The sequence below is a fragment of the Thalassophryne amazonica genome, chromosome 7 (genome assembly GCF_902500255.1).
Source record: "Thalassophryne amazonica chromosome 7, fThaAma1.1, whole genome shotgun sequence".
In the NCBI taxonomy this organism is placed as follows: Eukaryota; Metazoa; Chordata; class Actinopteri; order Batrachoidiformes; family Batrachoididae; genus Thalassophryne; species Thalassophryne amazonica.
The window spans coordinates 82,512,054-82,530,690 of NC_047109.1; the positions used below are offsets into that span (position 1 = coordinate 82,512,054).

At 38.0% G+C, this 18,637-nt stretch overlaps 1 protein-coding gene across 2 annotated transcripts in view; it reads right to left on the reverse strand.

Annotated features, from left to right (window-relative positions):
- rorc (RAR-related orphan receptor C) overlaps positions 1 to 18,637 on the reverse strand; it is a 79,165-nt gene that overhangs the window by 49,766 nt on the left and 10,762 nt on the right. Inside the window, exon 3 of one of the 2 annotated variants that reach the window (XM_034174805.1) lies at positions 12,204 to 12,233. The exons of the other annotated variant lie outside the window; for it this stretch is intronic. Coding sequence (XP_034030696.1) covers positions 12,204 to 12,233 — 30 coding nt within the window. The remainder of the gene's footprint in view (positions 1 to 12,203; positions 12,234 to 18,637) is intronic. 2 annotated transcript variants of the gene reach the window in all.

The window sequence follows — 18,637 nt, forward strand, 5'->3', positions numbered from 1 at the left end:
CAGCCTGTGCCATGAAGCTCAAAACTGAGCTCAGGTGCATCCTGTTTTTAGATGATTGGACATGATTTGGAAAGACACACACCTGTCTACATATAAGGTCCCACAGTTGACAGTACATGTCAGAGCACAAGCCAAGCATGTAGTCAAAGGAATTGTCTGTAGACCTCCAAGACAGAACTGTCTCGAGGCATAAATCTGGGGCAGGGTGCAGAAGCATTTCCGCTGATTTGAAGGTCCCAATGAGCACAGTGGCCTCCATCATCCATAAATGGAAGAAGTTCAGATCCACCAGAACTCTTCCTAGAGCTGACTGACCATCTAAACTGAGTGACCAGGGGAAAAGGGCCTTAGTCAGGGAGGTGACAGAGAACCCAATTGTCACTCTGTCAGAGCATGGTGGTGGCAGCATCATGCTGTGGGGATGTTTTCCAGTGGCAAGAATTGAGAGACTAGTCAGGATTGAGGGAAAGATGAATGCAGCAATGTACAGACACATCCTAGATGAAAACCTGCTCCAGAGCGATGAACTCATTTACATTTGTAATCAATATTGAAAATGATCAATGACGTCCTCAAAGCAATGTCCTAATACCTAAACATATTCTAACCTATTACAGCAAAGAGGAGTCATGAAAATGTTCAGAATCATGATACTTCAGCTGTAGTGTAATTTTTTAAAGAGAATTTTCAAGGTGGATGCCGAACATGTTATTATGTAAGATGTGTAATCTGTCCACAGAAATAAATCAAAGATAAAGGGTCAAAATGTCATTGTACATGTGTGAATACTCAGAATTTGAGAAAAAGTTTTTGAAACACTGGGGGGGGGGGGGGACCAGACCAAAATCTGACTGAAAAATCTTGACAAACTCACAAGAGTGAGGGAAAAAAAGGTTGAGCTTTGATGACAATTTCACCCCCAGAAGGTTTATTTCTGAGCCCTCCACGCCTTTCTCATGAAAAAAAGAGGAGTTGTGTGTTTGTGTAATGTGGGAGATGCTTTGTTGGAGGCAGGGCGAGGTGGCAGACAGCGAATCCTTTTTAATCTCATCAGTCGCTGTCAAAAAATCAGTTTGTCAGCAGTTTGTTCTTTGCACTGTAAACGAACAAAAAACCTCAACTTTCCTCTGACGGAAGCTTATAGCTTTGGTTTTACACACAAGCAGTGACAGCTTGCACGCGCATGCACGTATACACACCACACACACACACAGGATAGACAAATTACACACAATAATGGCATTTCATTTATTTATAAAAAAATAAATCACAGCCAGTTAGTGTCACTGTGGAAGACTAATACAAATCAGACTGCTTCAAATAATTCTTCCCAATGTGTTAATAATCATTTAAGAATAATATAATGCTACTCAGAGAGTGCGCTCCTCTGCCAACACAGGTACTCATTCTCTTGTGCAATATTTTTTAAAGTTGAAAAAAAAAAATCCTCGATCGACCCCATTATTTGTCTATTGTTCTATATCTTTATATCTACAAACATTCATGAAGCCCCCCCTCCCACCACCACACACACACACACACACACACACACACACACCACACACACACACACACACACCACACACACACACACACACACACACACACCTACACTTTCTTTACCATTATATTTTTAAAATATTTTTTGAATTTCTCAAGAGATAATGAACAAATTAAGATCCATACAATCTGGATTGTTATCCTGGTGTGTATCAAATTTCACCATCGACATGTGCTTAAACGTTTCCCCAGGTGGATCTGCTGTGCATTATCTCCTGAGAAATTCACCACAGTGTTGTAAAATGCCGTCTCATAATGTTAAGGAATGTGGGAGGAAAAAGTAACTAAATAAAAAAATCCAGGTTCTGTCCCTTTAGTCATATCAGCTCCAAAAGTTAACATTTTTCCCACTGGCCCATATCGCACTCTTTCACCAAGTTTTCTGAAAATTGGTTTACTAGTTTTTGCATAATCCTGTTAACAGACAAACAGCACTGAGAATATCACCAGTGCTAACAGTCGTTTCCAATGGATTGTGATTAAGGTCTCACTAAAAGATTTTTAAAAAGAACTTTTAATTTAGCATTTATTACGGATCACACTTTCATAAGGTAAAGAAAAAAGAAAATTTTCAAAAAGTGTAAACAGTTGTACATTTTAAAATGTGGGAAATACGTAAACTGTCTAACCAAATTAATTAATACTTATAACATTAATAAAATACCTGAAATGGATTCTATTCTAATTAAAAAAATTACATTTTTAAATATTAATATCACACTCATATACATTATTGATCTGCAGTTTTCAACACTGAAGTGGATTCACAAGAGCCATCTAAATAAATAAATAAATAAATAAATAAATAACAGAGCTTGTTTTTCCTTATGCTATCTTGTAACATATCTACAGCAGGTATTTTAAAAATGTAAAATAGACAGAATACATAAATCAAGAAGTGAGAAACCATCAATAAAAAAAAAATATATATATTTGTTATATAGCATTTTCTAATTCATATGCTCAATATGTGAATTTTTTGCTTCTTTTATAAATGAAACATTAAAATATATTAATTATTATTTTATTAAAAAGTTAATGTTTTCTTTTAGTATTAAACATAAGACACAAACAAGAAGACATCATCACAGTTTTAGTTTTAACAATTCATAATTTGATAATACAGAAGAACCAAAATACAGAAAAAGTCCACCAGAGTGCCCATTAATACAATATTAATTTATTAGTACTTTATATTCAAGTGCATGTTAGATCTGTTGGTGTGAGAAAGCAGCAATGTTTAGAGATTTGCAGAGGATATTATGAATCAGCTCAACTGTCGCATTTGGTTTGCCATATTTTCAAGGGGAATGTGTCAACTACGATTTTGATGGGCGCTTTGATCTGAACCCAAATGCGTCGCTGCGTTTGGAGGTGTCGTTCAAACGTTTAAAACCAGAGGAACAGGGAAATCCTTTGTGATAAAGAAACTTTATAAGAATGTACACAGGAATCCCCCCAACACGACAACAAAGACGTAAAACCTTCAAGTGTGTGTTTGCCGAGAGAATTAGATCATTGCTTCCCACCTGGCGTGAAGACAGAAAACGTTACTTTTTTTTATGTCGAAGGAGCCTCTTTGGTTTTGTGCCGTGCACACTGTATCTACACAAACAGCTGCAGCCCTGCGATAGGATGCAGCATCTTTGCACCATCTAAAACCATCTGCAAGTTTTTGTGCATTTACACGTGTGTGTAGAGACGGGTTTGAGCATTTTTGCTAGTACTAAGGACAGGCGTGCAGGGAGAGTAGCAAAAAGAACATCTAAAAAATATGCCTTCTTTCAGCTACATTTGCTTCTTGTAATATCAGGTTTGTCACTGTGGACTCCACTTCTGACGCGTAGTGCATGGACCACTTCAAAGACATGCAGGGCACATGAACTGGAAACTTTATATTGGCCGTGACTGGTGTCCAGGGTGTACCCTGCCTGGGATAGGTTCCACCTCCATATGACATTAAAAATTAGGTCTAAATGAAGACTAACATCTAAATTAAATCATGTGGTTTTGTTTTGTTTTCTTTTACTTTTGTTTACATCTATCTATAAAGCAAGAAATGTCTGTGTGTGGGTATGTGGCTCGCATATCTCTCTGACTGTTTGTCAGACAGACCTCAGCTTTCGGATATGACTTGCGCATGGCATGGTGATGTGAATCCTTTATGATGAAAATTTTGGGGATTAATTTTCAAAACCTTTATTTGGACATTAATCCTTTATTTTGACATTGTAACATTAGTACTTCCAAGATGGCACCCTCCGTGGTGTCTCTGTCCTGCAGAACCTCTGTTTGTAAACGGATTTCTGTCAAAATGTATTTATATATAATTATATAATGTTTGTATAATAAATATTTTGAGGGAAAATGAAAGCACTGTGCTAAATACTGTACAGGTATATCATTTATTATGATTTTTTTTATTTATATTACAACTGGTGGCATTTGAAAGCACTGCATTCTGGTGGTGGCATTTCACAACACTTATTTACGATTCAGTTGGTCTGGTGGTGGATTTGGCAGAATTATGCAGTATTGACCTGGTGATGGTCTTTGTTTAATTTTTTAGCCTCCAATTTTCTCGAGGAATACAAACTTCGTACGAGCACTGCAGTAGTTTTTACAAATTTTAGGCCATTTTTCAAACTTTATGACAAAACTGAAAACAAAGTCAAATTTATTTATTTATTCATTTTAACTGACATGTTTTAATGAAAATATCAATTGCTGTAAAGGAAGAAGACACCAAACTTTGATGATGAGCCACCAGATGTCATTATTTAGATGATGTTTGTTAGTCTTTTTTTGTTTTCAATAGTGTAACCGACATGTTGCTGTATACATGTACGGTGACAGAAATCAAAGGGTGGAGGTCAGTTTTAAAGCATGCTGTATGCTGTGAAACATTTATCATTTATAAAACATTTAAATGTAATCTCTGGGGCTGCAGTAATTAATGGATTAGTAATCAAGTAATAATACATTTTCAACTAATGGGCGTACATGTATTCATATGTGTGTAGGTATATTATATGTGCATGGTATGGGTATATAGATAGGGTATAAACATTGGGAAAATATTTAATTTACTATTGAATACTCTTATTTAACTTATTTGTAAATGTCTATTCACAAAAAGTAAAATGAAAAAGTCATTTGAAATGGGTTATATGTATATGCTTAAACATGTGTATGTGCATATATGAAAAGGTATGGTAGTATGTGCATATGTAAATATGTATGTATGTGTGTATATGTATATGTATATGTATAGATATATTTCAATCTCTTTGGTGTTAAAGATATGTAGATGTGGGTGTATTTATAATGTTTTGTTCATTTAGTTTTTGACATGTCTGGAATAAAAAACCTGAATCTGAATCTATTAAACTACTTCAATAATCGATTGTTCATTTTGAGTCTTTTTTTTAAAAACACAGCTTCTGAAACACAAATATTTTCTTTATTCTTTGCTCCAGTTTGCCAATAACATGAAAATATTTAAGTTGTGCAAAAAGCAAGACATCTGAGGACGTCACTTTGGGCTTCAGAAAACTGATATTTTTCACCACTTTCTCCCATTTCATGGACCAAACAACTAATTGGTTGATTAAGAAAATATTAAGAGCTGTGGCTCTAGCAGTCTCCATTTCTGCAATGTGGATCAGGTATTTACGGTGGTGAAACATTGTGTTGCTGCAACATCTTTTCTGTTCTTTTGATACGACTGAAGGTTTGTCATCTGATCAAGGTTGGGTAGGATTACTTTGAAAGAATACATGTGGATTACATGTATGTATGTATATACATTTGGATTGCTTGTAATCTGATTACTTTTGGATTACATTTCAAAGTAATCCTACCCAACCTTGCGTCTGATATTGGAAAAAATGCTGCTATATTATTATTATTATCTTATTCTCCTCTTTCTCAGACGGGCTGTTTCACAGTCAGGGTACACGTGTCACTGACACCAAAAAATCAAAATGGTTACTTTGGTCAAATTTTTCATCCACATCTAACTGCTGACTGGAGTACGTAAATGCCCAAAGTTTCAGGCCTGTCAGATATTTGCATATATATTTATTTCAAGATTGAAAATAACAAGGATAACCTTTCCGGAGCAGACTAGTTTTGACCAAGATCATTGCTGTGTAAATTATACAGACTAAGATTAGTGCAATCTACCCATATACACTGTCTACTAAAAAGTCGATGGTATGTATGTCCCCACAAAGTACACAACTGCTATTGTGTTTCTGCATTCTCAAATAGTGATGGAGTATAAGCATTTCCGGAGAGGACAGTTTTTGACAGACGGAGAGGTCCATCCCAATATTGAAGACATTTGTTACACATCTTTTTGTGGCATCACAGATAATGATTACCTCTTATTAAAATCTTATTAAAACTTATTATTGACATAACACTGATGCTTGAGTTTGAAATGCACTCTATTTCTAGAGGACATTTTGAGAGACAAGACATTTTTTTTTGAATGTCTGTTTCAAGTCATTTCCCTACTGGGCAATGATCCTTGGAGTTAGATTGTTCTACAGTAGGCTTTGATAGGGAAATTAGTCCATTTAGTGGTTACCTACTAAATAAATAATGGTTCTGGCAGCCCATCAAATTCAGACATCATGGAAATGACAGATATTTTGGTAAAAACTGGTATAATTAGAGTTCTGCAGGTAAACAAATGGCGATATCAAACCAAATGACCATTGCTGCTGATAGGTCAGAAGTAGTTCCATGTATGGCAAAATAAACTTGTTGGTCATTTCTACCTTGTCATCAGAGTACACCCTGATTGTAAAACATCCCAGATATTGTATTACAATCTGCTCCCAATTTTCATGAGTTCAAATATAAGATGAAAAAAAAAGGTTTGCTCCACTTGAAAATTGTTCACTAATTTATTTAAACCCGTGTTAATGTGCATTTCACCCTTGAGAAGATAATCCATCCATTAACCGGTCAAAAGACCACCCTAAAATGTGCAGCTCATTTTGGAAAAAAAAAAGAAAAAAGGTCTTAGGTGAAGAAGCTGCACAGGGCAGTCCTGGCCTGGTATGATTACACCAAAAGCAAAAGTGTTGCAGTTATATTTTTGTTGCGTATTAATCAGTAATGGCTCCATGTAGTAAGGTTATGTGGTGATGGGTGTTTGGGTGCTGGCATGAAAACTCAAGAGATTCTCAACCAATGTCTGAGAAAGAGTGACAGTGGGATCTTGGTGCAGATTCTACATCATTTCTTTATCTTACTGTCTTCGTGTGATGGCGCATTTTCCAACATAATCAAATTCTCAAAAACAAATCCAATTATCCAATTTGTTGATAATTATCAAATTATCAACAAATAAAACTGCATGCAGATACATATGATTTTGATGCAATCATTTTGTGAATGCCAGCGCAAAATGGTCTTTATTGTTGCACACATGCAGAGAAGCTCTCTCTGAGTCCCATCCTTATTTTTTTGTGATGTGGCTGTGTGACCAGCCCTTTTTAACCCTGTTACAATTGCATGACTTTCAGTTCATTCACGTTTTGGTTTGATTAGCCTTTTGCAAAAACTCATTGTAAATTTGGTGACTGCAAGCAAAAAGCATTTTGCAAAGATCTAAAATTTCTAAGCTCTTCTTCCCATTTAACCTGAGCAGCCGACATGCCCTGAGGTGCACTGTATATGTGGGAGTGAGAGCGAATAGAAATATCTGCCGTGTGATTCAAATCTTAAACTCATCAAAGGCAGCTCAACATTTAGTCATGTTCCAAAACCATCAAACTGAAACACATACAAAGCCTACGAAAAACATAATTCACCCCCTTGAGGATTAGGTGTTTTTATTACTTTCATCAAGAAATTTTTTTTTAAATACAAAATTTTAAAATTAATCTATAAATCATAAAATAATGGATTGCACACATGCTGGTATCTTCAATATAATGGACAAAACCATCACATTTACAGCCAGCTGGCATTAGACAAATCAGCAAAGAGATTAAACATCCTGATGCTGTGACGTTTCGTTAAATGCAACCATTATGAAACATGAAAATTTTGGCACAGCGTGTTAAAGATACCTAAAGCAGCCCATCCTAAAAAATAACTAGAGTGACGTGCATGAAGGAAACAGGTGAGGGAAGCCACCACAACATGTGTGACAAGTCTTTAAGCAGTTTCAAGCTTCAGTGGCTGTGACTGGAGATTGTACGCACAGCTTTTGCTTGTTGCTTCACAACTTTATATTTGTCACAGAGAAACGCACACAAAAATAAGAATAAAAATAATTATAAAAAAAAGTAATTCAACCTAGGCTACAGTTTCTAATGTGCCTTCTGGAAAAGTTGAAGATGATCTTCATGTCGCCAGCTGTGACTGGTGAAGCAACAGGGCAAAAAGTTTCATATACAGTCTCTCAAATCATGGCCGCTGATGCTTGCTTCTTCAGAGTTGTCATGGGTCTGTTTCTGGCTCCCATGATGATCTCCTTCATAGATGGTGACTCAGTTTTTGAGGATGGCCTGCTTTTGGCATTTTACTGGCATATTGTTTTTATATTTTCGTCATGACTGAATGAACTCCAGCAGATAGTCAGTGACTTGGAAAATTTCTGGCATCCACCCTCTGACATTTCTAAAGCTAACTGTAAAAGTGATGATGAATGTTTATGTATCATTTTATGTTTATGTATATTGTATCAATTTCATTATAATTTATAATTATTTGTAATCCATTGTTTTATGTATTCATTTTCTTTTTTAATTTTTAGATAAATTCTACAATTTCTTAAATTGTGTTTTGATGGATTTTTGAAAAAAATCACTACCACTGCTGTTACTATTTATTTATTTATTTATTTGTTTATTTTATAGGCATTGACTTGGGAATATTCTTGCCTCAAACATCTGTCACATTTAAAACCAAGTGGCTGGAAAAGTGATGATTTAATGTGTTATATTAAATGTGGTGGTATATTATGCACTCTATTATTTTGTGTTTTATACTTTTGACTTATTTTAGATCAGGTTGTGGAGATTTGTTCTCAATTTGAGATTAAAGTACACAATGGTTATTGTCAATAAAGCAGCCTTTTTTGATATTATAAAACCATACAAACATAAAAGGAATATAAACATGCAATATTCTCTATGACTATATGTAAAGTTAAAACAAACAAATAAAAAGCAGTTAGCCTCTAATAAAGTAGTCAGCTTCGAAACTTACCAGAATCTCTGAGAATGAGAACATGTTTTCATACACAAATAAATGCAGTATTTTTTTGTGTGCAATCAATGTGATATCTCTTAAAATGGTTATTTGCTTGGCAAGATTTTGCAGCAATATTAAAGCTGTATGGAAAAGAAAAAATGTGAATGTAAAGAGTGAATGTAAAAATGTTTACACTTCACTCTTTAGTCCAGTCCAGCTTCAAAAATGAACCAAAATGTTGAAAATAGAAATCAACTTAAAGCTAAAGTTCAATCTGTTGTTTTACACCAATAATGTCCCACTGGAACCGAAAGATGACTTTTACTAATAACAGCGCAGCATCAGGTTGCAGTGTGTTTGCAGACGTGACACTAGGGCGGCTTGGAGAGAAACGAGGACAGAAAGTGACATAAACATGGATCCAATTGATAAAATGTTTGATTGTACTTCCCACACACACCACACACACACACACACACACACACACCACACACACACACACACACACACACACACACACACACACACACACACACACACACAACACACACACTAAAGAACTTCATTCCTACCTCGCATCATCCTCACTCCTCCACTCGTCTCAGGCGTCTGTCCCACTTTCACAAACACACCCTCTCACTTTGTCTAACAATTGACACACTTTGCGTGACCGTCTTTGCACCACCTAGTCTGTCACTCTTTTGTTGTTGGTCCTTTAGCGAGCTGGCTTTGGTGTTCTCTGTGACTTCAGCACACATTCAGACTTATGAGTATCAGTCACCGCCTCACCTTCATCTGTGTGTGTGAGAGACAGAGAGAGAGGGAGATAGAGACACAGACACAGAGAAGGGGGACTGTCCCCTCATCTAACTCTGTCTCTCTCTCTCAAGGTACTTTTTTCCCTGTGTGTTCGCAGTTATCCTTCACCCCCTCATCTTTGACCACATGACACAGAATAGCTTTATATTGTCTCAACTCCTTATGAGTCATCCTCAGAACTTAAATCATTTTTAAGATTTTTTTTTTTTTTTTTTTTATTTGCATCACTAAAATTTACATTCATGTCTTCATCTGAGTTTCTAAACATGTGATCATTGTTGCAATTCAGTGATGGAAGGATTGTTTTTATTGTTATTTGTTAACTGTAATTAAAGAACTGAACCAACTGATCACACTGTACAAATTTCTGTTTTAATTGACAAAACCAGCTGTCAGCTAGAGTTGCAGGTGGGTACTCTTACTATGGAAGGCAAGTACCGGTACACTAACTGCATGCACCGTATACTGTATCCTGCGAACGTGCACTAATGTATTAGTCAACAACTCATCTGTTTCAGCCGATGCTCTGGTCAGCTCAGTTTGAAACAGACTTCTTGTTAATATGAAGAATTTAGAAAAACATCATGTCATTTTGTTTCTATATCATTCACTCACTAGGACCCCTTATTCCAATTAAGGGTTGATGTCAAGCAGTCATTGGGCGAGAGGCAGGGTACACCCTGGATAGGTCATCGGTCTATCACAGGGCCACATACAGACAGACAAACACATGCACTACTTTCACTCAAATCTATGGTCAATTTAGAGTCACCAGTTTATCTAACCTGCATGTCTTTGCAAATGGAAGGAGCCGGAGAACCCAGAGGGAACCCACATAAACATGGGGAGAAACATGCAAAACTCCACACAGAAAGGATCAGATGGGAAGTGAACTTAGGACCTTCGTGTTGTGGGGCAGCAGTGCGAACCACTAATCCTCTGTGCTCGCCCCGTTCAGAGTTGAGTAGGCCCTATCAGTAGGCTAAAACCAGATGAGTAAATTTGATCAGTGCATAAGTGCACTGCCACAGTGAGCAATGGTGTACACAGTTTGTGCAATTCCCTCCCAACCATCATACTGTATATCTATTGTTCTTGTAGAGCTGAGGTTGTGTTAGAAAATCAACAAGTGGATCACACATTGAAACTCCTGTGATGATGACTCCAAGCAAAATGGAAGAAGTCTCAATGAAATCCTCAATCTCATTTAGCTATTTTAGTTTTTTTCACAGAATTAGTCTGGCAACCACAGCTGCTTACTGCAATCTGAGATTTCTGGATCACCTCCAAAATTCAGTGGAATCTTCCATGCCCTAATATCTATCGGTGGTGCAAATTTGTTGAGAATCTGTAAAGTAGGCTTTATTTTTTTTTTTTTTACATAATCCTTCAAAGCCTAGGTTGAGACCAAGCAGCTCAACCCACACTTCCCTGTCCTTGGCAAAGTCCTCTAACTGCCCCAGGGAGACCCTGAGGTATTCCCAAGACATCTGGGAAATGTAATCCCTCCAGTGTCTCCTGGTTGTTCCCCAGAGCTTCGAGCTTCCCACCCTGTGCCTGAACATGAGCCCAGGTACCCGACAGAGGAATCTCATCTCCACCACTTGTGTCCATGACCTTCACCCAATGTTCATGATTGACCATAGGTGAGGACAGGAATGCAAATCGAATGGCAAATTAAGAGTCTTGCCTCCTGATGTCATCTAGATGTTTCTTTTCAGCATTATTCATCATCAGCACTGCAACAGACTGATGTCCTACCCAGAGTGCACATCGCCTCGTGCCCTATGACTGCTGGAATAGCCTCCAGCCCCCCCCCCGCCGTGACCCTTATTTGCAGTAAGAAAATGGATGGATTATTCATTTTTGGATTATTTTCTAGGCTTCATCTTTGTCAGAACAGACTCTGAATTAAAGTTGTTCTCTCTATCATTCCTCCATCTCAGCACCTGTCTGATGTTGAGAACCACACAAGACCACCGTGGCTCTCCAAACCTCCCATCCTGCTAACGTGCAAAACCACTTCCGAACATTCTCCTCCTCTCTGGTGTCACAGAGCAACATGCATTTGCATAAGGCACACTCACTACAACCAAAAGCCATCACTATCATCCTCATGATTTAGGAGCACTTTTATTTATCATCGAAACCTGTTACATAAAGCTAAAAGATGTTGCGCATAATACACATTCCAAATCGCATGCAGGTGTGCTGAACTTTTGGCGTAAAGTGTTAAACCAAACAATTTATAAAAAGAAGCGATCGCTATCTCTACCGTTTGCATTCAGATGCCAAAACGCAAAAGTGTGCGTGTGCATGTGTGTGTGTCTGTGTGTGTAGAGCACAGGTGCAGCATTCACAATGTGTTGTTAATGGTCCAACTGCTGCAAGTGCCACTAGTGTGTGTGTGTGTTTGTGAAAGTGTGTGTGTCTGAACAGGTGCAATGTTGTATATTCACTAACTATAAAGTTAAACCACAGTGCATGCACAAATATCTAGCACAAACACAAGCAATGTCATCAGCACATACAGTACAGATGCAGATACAAATGCAAATGCACATTACACATACTCTTGTGCACCAGAATAACAGAAGACTTACTCAAATGAGTCTTCTTGGGCCCAATGCCTGCTGCAGCAGCAAAAAACAGGCACACATTAGTGCATTAGCTATGAACATCTTTTTAAAAGTGATACATGTACAAAGTATACTCATGATTTTACATTAATACAGTAAAACTTTATATCTAACTCAGGAGTTTATGTCATATTTTACACTGACAGAGGCTCAGGAATTATTTTACATAGTAAAAATTAAGCATAAAATACAACCCCAATTCCAATGAAGTTGGGACGTTGTGTAAAATGTAAATAAAAACAGAATACAATGAATTGCAAATTCTCTTCAAACTATATTCAACTGAATACACCACAAAGACAAGATATTTAATGTTCAAACTGATAAACTTAATAGATTTTGTGCAAATATTTACTCATTTTGAAATGGATGCCTGCAACATGTTTAAAAAAGCTGGGACAGTGGTATGTTCAGGTTTGGTAGGATTACTTTGAAATGTGAATCCAAAAGTAATCAGATTACAAGTAATGCCAAATGTATGTACATACATACATGTAATCCACATGTATTCTTTCAAAGTAATCCTACCCAACCTTGGGTATGTTTACACTGTGTAATCACCTTTTTTTTGAAGTGTTCCTGAGCCCACGCGGTAAGATCCTTTACGCACTGATGTTGGTTTTTAATGCAGTGCTGCCTGAGGGATCGAAGGTCCACGGGCATTCAATGTTGGTTTTCGGCCTTGCCGATTATGTGTAGAAAGTTCTCCAGGTTCTCTGAATCTTCTGATTATATTACAGACTGTAGATGATGGAATCCCTAAATTCTTTGCAATTGAACTCTGAGAAACATTGTTGTTAAATTGTTGGACTATTTTTTCACACAGTTGTTCACAATGTGGTGATCCTTGCCCCATCTTTGCTTGTGAACGGCCGAGCCTTTTGGGGATGCCAAAGGCTCCTTTTATACCCAGTCATGACACTCACCTGTTTGTTGTCCCTGTCCCCAGCTTTTTTGAAACGTGTTGCAGTCATCCATTTCAAAACGAGCAAATATTTGCACAAAAACAAAAAAGTCTATCAGTTTGAACATTAAATAGCTTGTCTTTGTGGTGTATTCAATTGAATATAGTTTGAAAAAGATTTGCAAATCATTGTATTCTGTTTCTGTGACCCTTACTTGGACTAAGCGGTTGAAGATGAGTGTGTGCATGTGTGTGTGTGTGTGTGTGTATTCTGTGTTTATTTACATTCACACAACATCCCAACTTCATTGGAATTGGGGTTGTAAAAGTATGACAATGACAAAAGGATTATAAAAAAAAAATATAACGAACAAATGAAATAATAATCACAAAATGGAACAGAACCAAACAACCTCAACACAGATTTAAAGAGAAGATAAACTCATATATATTGAACTGTGAGTGTGCCTGTATTTTCTTTACACATGGTGGTTCAACGGTTCTGTAGATTGCAGTTTTTTTTTAACCACTGCCAAGGATCGGACCGGGAGTGACATGTTTAGCCGCATGTTCTCCTTGAATTGCTGGCTGTCTGAGTGGTGTCCAAAAAATGAGGTGGGCTTAATAGATAATTGGCAAAGCTTCTGGGGAAAACCTGGTCTTGTTAGGAGAGACGGCATCCATCCCACTTTGGATGGAGCAGCTCTCATTTCTAGAAATCTGGCCAATTTTCTTAAATCCTCCAAACCGTGACTATCCAGGGTTGGGACCAGGAAGCAGAGTTGTAGTCTTACACACCTCTCTGCAGCTTCTCTCCCCCTGCCATCCCCTCATTACCCCATCCCCGTAGAGACGGTGTCTGCTCCCAGACCACCAATAACCAGCAAAAATCTATTTAAGCATAAAAATTCAAAAAGAAAAAATAATATAGCACCTTCAACTGCACCACAGACTAAAACAGTAAATGTGGTCTATTAAACATTAGGTCTCTCTCTTCTAAGTCCCTGTTGGTAAATGATATAACAATTGATCAACATATTGATTTATTCTGCCTTACAGAACCTGGTTACAGCAGGATGAATATGTTAGTTTAAATGAGTCAACACCCCCGAGTCACACTAACTGTCAGAATGCTCGTAGCACGGGCCGAGGCGGAGGATTAGCAGCAATCTTCCATTCCAGCTTATTAATTAATCAAAAACCCAGACAGAGCTTTAATTCATTTGAAAGCTTGACTCTTAGTCTTGTCCATCCAAATTGGAAGTCCCAAAAACCAGTTTTATTTGTTATTATCTATCATCCATCTGGTCGTTACTGTGAGTTTCTCTGTGAATTTTCAGCCCTTTTGTCTGACTTAGTGCTTAGCTCAGATAAGATAATTATAGTGGGCGATTTTAACATCCACACAGATGCTGAGAATGACAGCCTCAACACTGCATTTAATCTATTATTAGACTCTATTGGCTTTGCTCAAAATGTAAATGAGTCCACCCACCACTTTAATCATATCTTAGATCTTGTTCTGACTTATGGTATGGAAATAGAAGACTTAACAGTATTCCCTGAAAACTCCCTTCTGTCTGATCATTTCTTAATAACATTTACATTTACTCTGATGGACTACCCAGCAGTGGGGAATAAGTTTCATTACACTAGAAGTCTTTCAGAAAGTGCTGTAACTAGGTTTAAGGATATGATTCCTTCTTTATGTTCTCTAATGCCATATACCAACACAGTGCAGAGTAGTTACCTAAACTCTGTAAGTGAGACAGAGTATCTCGTCAATAGTTTTACATCCTCATTGAAGACAACTTTGGATGCTGTAGCTCCTCTGAAAAAGAGAGCTTTAAATCAGAAGTGCCTGACTCTGTGGTATAACTCACAAACTCGTAGCTTAAAGCAGATAACCCATAAGTTGGAGAGGAAATGGCGTCTCACTAATTTAGAAGATCTTCACTTAGCCTGGAAAAAGAGTCTGTTGCTCTATAAAAAAGCCCTCCGTAAAGCTAGGTCATCTTACTACTCATCACTAATTGAAGAAAATAAGAACAACCCCAGGTTTCTTTTCAGCACTGTAGCCAGGCTGACAAAGAGTCAGAGCTCTATAGAGCTGAGTATTCCATTAACTTTAACTAGTAATGACTTCATGACTTTCTTTGCTAACAAAATTTTAACTATTAGAGAAAAAAATTACTCATAACCATCCCAAAGACGTATCGTTATCTTTGGCTGCTTTCAGTGATGCCGGTATTTGGTTAGACTCTTTCTCTCCGATTCTTGGAGTCATTTTTGATCAGGATATGTCATTCAAAGCGCATATTAAACAAATATGTAGGACTGCTTTTTTGCATTTACGCAATATCTCTAAAATTAGAAAGGTCTTGTCTGAGAGTGATGCTGAAAAACTAATTCATGCATTTATTTCCTCTAGGCTGGACTATTGTAATTCATTATTATCAGGTTGTCCTAAAAGTTCCCTAAAAAGCCTTCAGTTAATTCAAAATGCTGCAGCTAGAGTACTAGCGGGGACTAGAAAGAGAGAGCATATCTCCCCCATATTGGCCTCTCTTCATTGGCTTCCTGTTAATTCTAGAATAGAATTTAAAATTCTTCTTCTTACTTATAAGGTTTTGAATAATCAGGTCCCATCTTATCTTAGGGACCTCGTAGTACCATATCACCCCAATAGAGCGCTTCGCTCTCAGACTGCAGGCTTACTTGTAGTTCCTAGGGTTTGTAAGAGTAGAATGGGAGGCAGAGCCTTCAGCTTTCAGGCTCCTCTCCTGTGGAACCAGCTCCCAATTCGGATCAGGGAGACAGACACCCTCTTTACTTTTAAGATTAGGCTTAAAACTTTCCTTTTTGCTAAAGCTTATAGTTAGGGCTGGATCAGGTGACCCTGAACCATCCCTTAGTTATGCTGCTATAGACGTAGACTGCTGGGGGGTTCCCATGATGCACTGTTTCTTTCTCTTTTTGCTCTGTATGCACCACTCTGCATTTAATCACTAGTGATCGATCTCTGCTCCCCTCCACAGCATATCTTTTTCCTGGTTCTCTCCCTCAGCCCCAACCAGTCCCAGCAGAAGACTGCCCCTCCCTGAGCCTGGTTCTGCTGGAGGTTTCTTCCTGTTAAAAGGGAGTTTTTCCTTCCCACTGTAGCCAAGTGCTTGCTCACAGGGGGTCGTTTTGACCGTTGGGGTTTTACATAATTATTGTATGGCCTTGCCTTACAATATAAAGCGCCTTGGGGCAACTGTTTGTTGTGATTTGGCGCTATATAAAAAAAAAAAATTGATTGATTGATTGATTGATTGACTTTATGTTTACTCCTGTCTCTGTTCATTTAAGTTTGGCAACTCAAAAGTCAACCCATTTTCACTGGTGAGAAAGTCGGGTCAACAGAAATCATTAAATATCAGCACTAATGACATGATTGATGAATTTCAATTCAGATCTGTGATCCTGATCACTCATCGTTGATCCTGAACTTTAGGGTTCATTGCCATTTGTCTGTCTGTCTGTTTGACAGCAATCAATATTCACAATTGGAATTAGCAATGTTGCCAATATTGACTCTTTTGACCATGAACAGATTTATTGTAATCAGAATCACAATAAAAGACCAAAAGCAGGATCAGGATCAAAGGAATCACAATCAATATTTCAAGATCATGGATCAAAGTCAAGATCCAGCCCCTTGATACACCAAAATAAAATCACTTCTTCCTCAAAACAGGAGTTATTTCTATGACAGATGTCATGGAAATCTATTCAGGTCTTTTTGAAATATTGTACTGACAACATAACTAACTAACTAACTGGCAAACAGCAAAAATAAATAAATAAATAAATAAATAAATAAATAAAATAAAAAATCATAAACTACTTGGTGAAGGCAATAATAGCACAAATTGTGATTCAGCTCACTAAAAAGGTTGCCTTATTTGGGAGAAATTTCAACTAAAATTTACGGCAGATCTGGATAAAGGAGTCAAGTATGAAAAAGTGACTTTCTTGACATGGTGAGAAAGACCATTTAACCAATGAGCAGATTTTTGCAAAAGTAAGCAGGGTTGCCTCCTAATAAAAAAGTTCCCAGTTCAAGACCACCCAAGCCCAATTTGTTTGTCTGGGGTTACACAACTCTGGCCAGAGTGCGACCATACGAGGTCTGTGAGAAAAGTATCCGACCTTTTTATTTTATGCAAAAAATATATGGATTTGATTCATATGTTTTTACGTCAGCCAAGCTTGAACCTTTGTGCGCATACGTGAGTTTTTCCATGCCTGTCGGTTGCATCATTCACCTGTGGGCAGACTTTAAGTGAGCACTGGTCCACCCCTCTCGTCGTTGTTTCATTGCGAGGAAATGGCGGAATGATTTGGGCTTTTTTTCCCATCAGAATTTTTTCAGAAACTGTTAGAGACAGGCAGCTGGAAACCATTCAAAAAATTTATCTGGCTTTCGGTGAAAATTTTCCGGGCTTCACAGAGAATAAGGAGTGTTACTACAGCTTTAAGGACGGCCCACAATGGCGCATGGCGCGCCGCGCTCCGAGCCGCCATCGAGAGGCAGAAACCACCACATCATTTCTAAACGGATGGCTGTGTGGAGCTGGGACCGTCGTGTGCAATTTCTCTGGTTGTCACAAGAGCTGGACATCAGCCATTTTCTGGCAGATTTCACTTTTAACAAGAGATTTTGTCATGGAAAGCCGCGCGGAGGCTTCGTGCCTCACGACCGATTCGCTGATGAAGCGAGACAAAGGAACACCTCAGTTTCGGAGTGTTAAAGGACAAGTTGGGACATGTCTATCTCGGCTTTCAGTGCTTACCAGTCGAGTGAGTATAAGAGAAATTGTGGAGAGCTGGACATGTCCCAACTTGTCCTTTAACACTCCGAAATGAATGGTTTCCAGCTGCCTGTCTCTAACAGTTTCTGAAAAAATTCTGATGGAAAAAAAAGCCCAAATCATTCCGCCATTTCCTCGCAATGAAACAACGACGAGAGGGGTGGAGCAGTGCTCACTCAAAGCCTGCCCACAGGCGAATGACGCAACCGACAGGCATGAAAAAACTCACGCATGCGCACGAAGGTTCAAGCTTGACTGACGTAAAAACATATGAATCAAATCCATATATTTTTTGCATAAAATAAAAAGGTCGGATACTTTTCTCACAGACCTCGTATGTACACTGTCAGTGATAATTTCACATGGTCTTTTAGTTTTACACTGATGATTTTACTGCGTGCATTACAAGCACACCATGATTGTTTGATTTAAACTCAATCGTGGTGACGTACAAAGGCGAAATTGCAAAAATTGTGTTACTGTCCAAATACTTATGAACCTGACTGCAAATTGTTGTGGTTTTGGGCAGAGGAATGCGCTCTACCGGGTCCTCCTCTAATCTCCATTGTACAAACACTAGTGGCCAGATAAGAAGCCGTGGTGAGAGCAGAGAGGTTAAATTTACGGATTCACGCTTG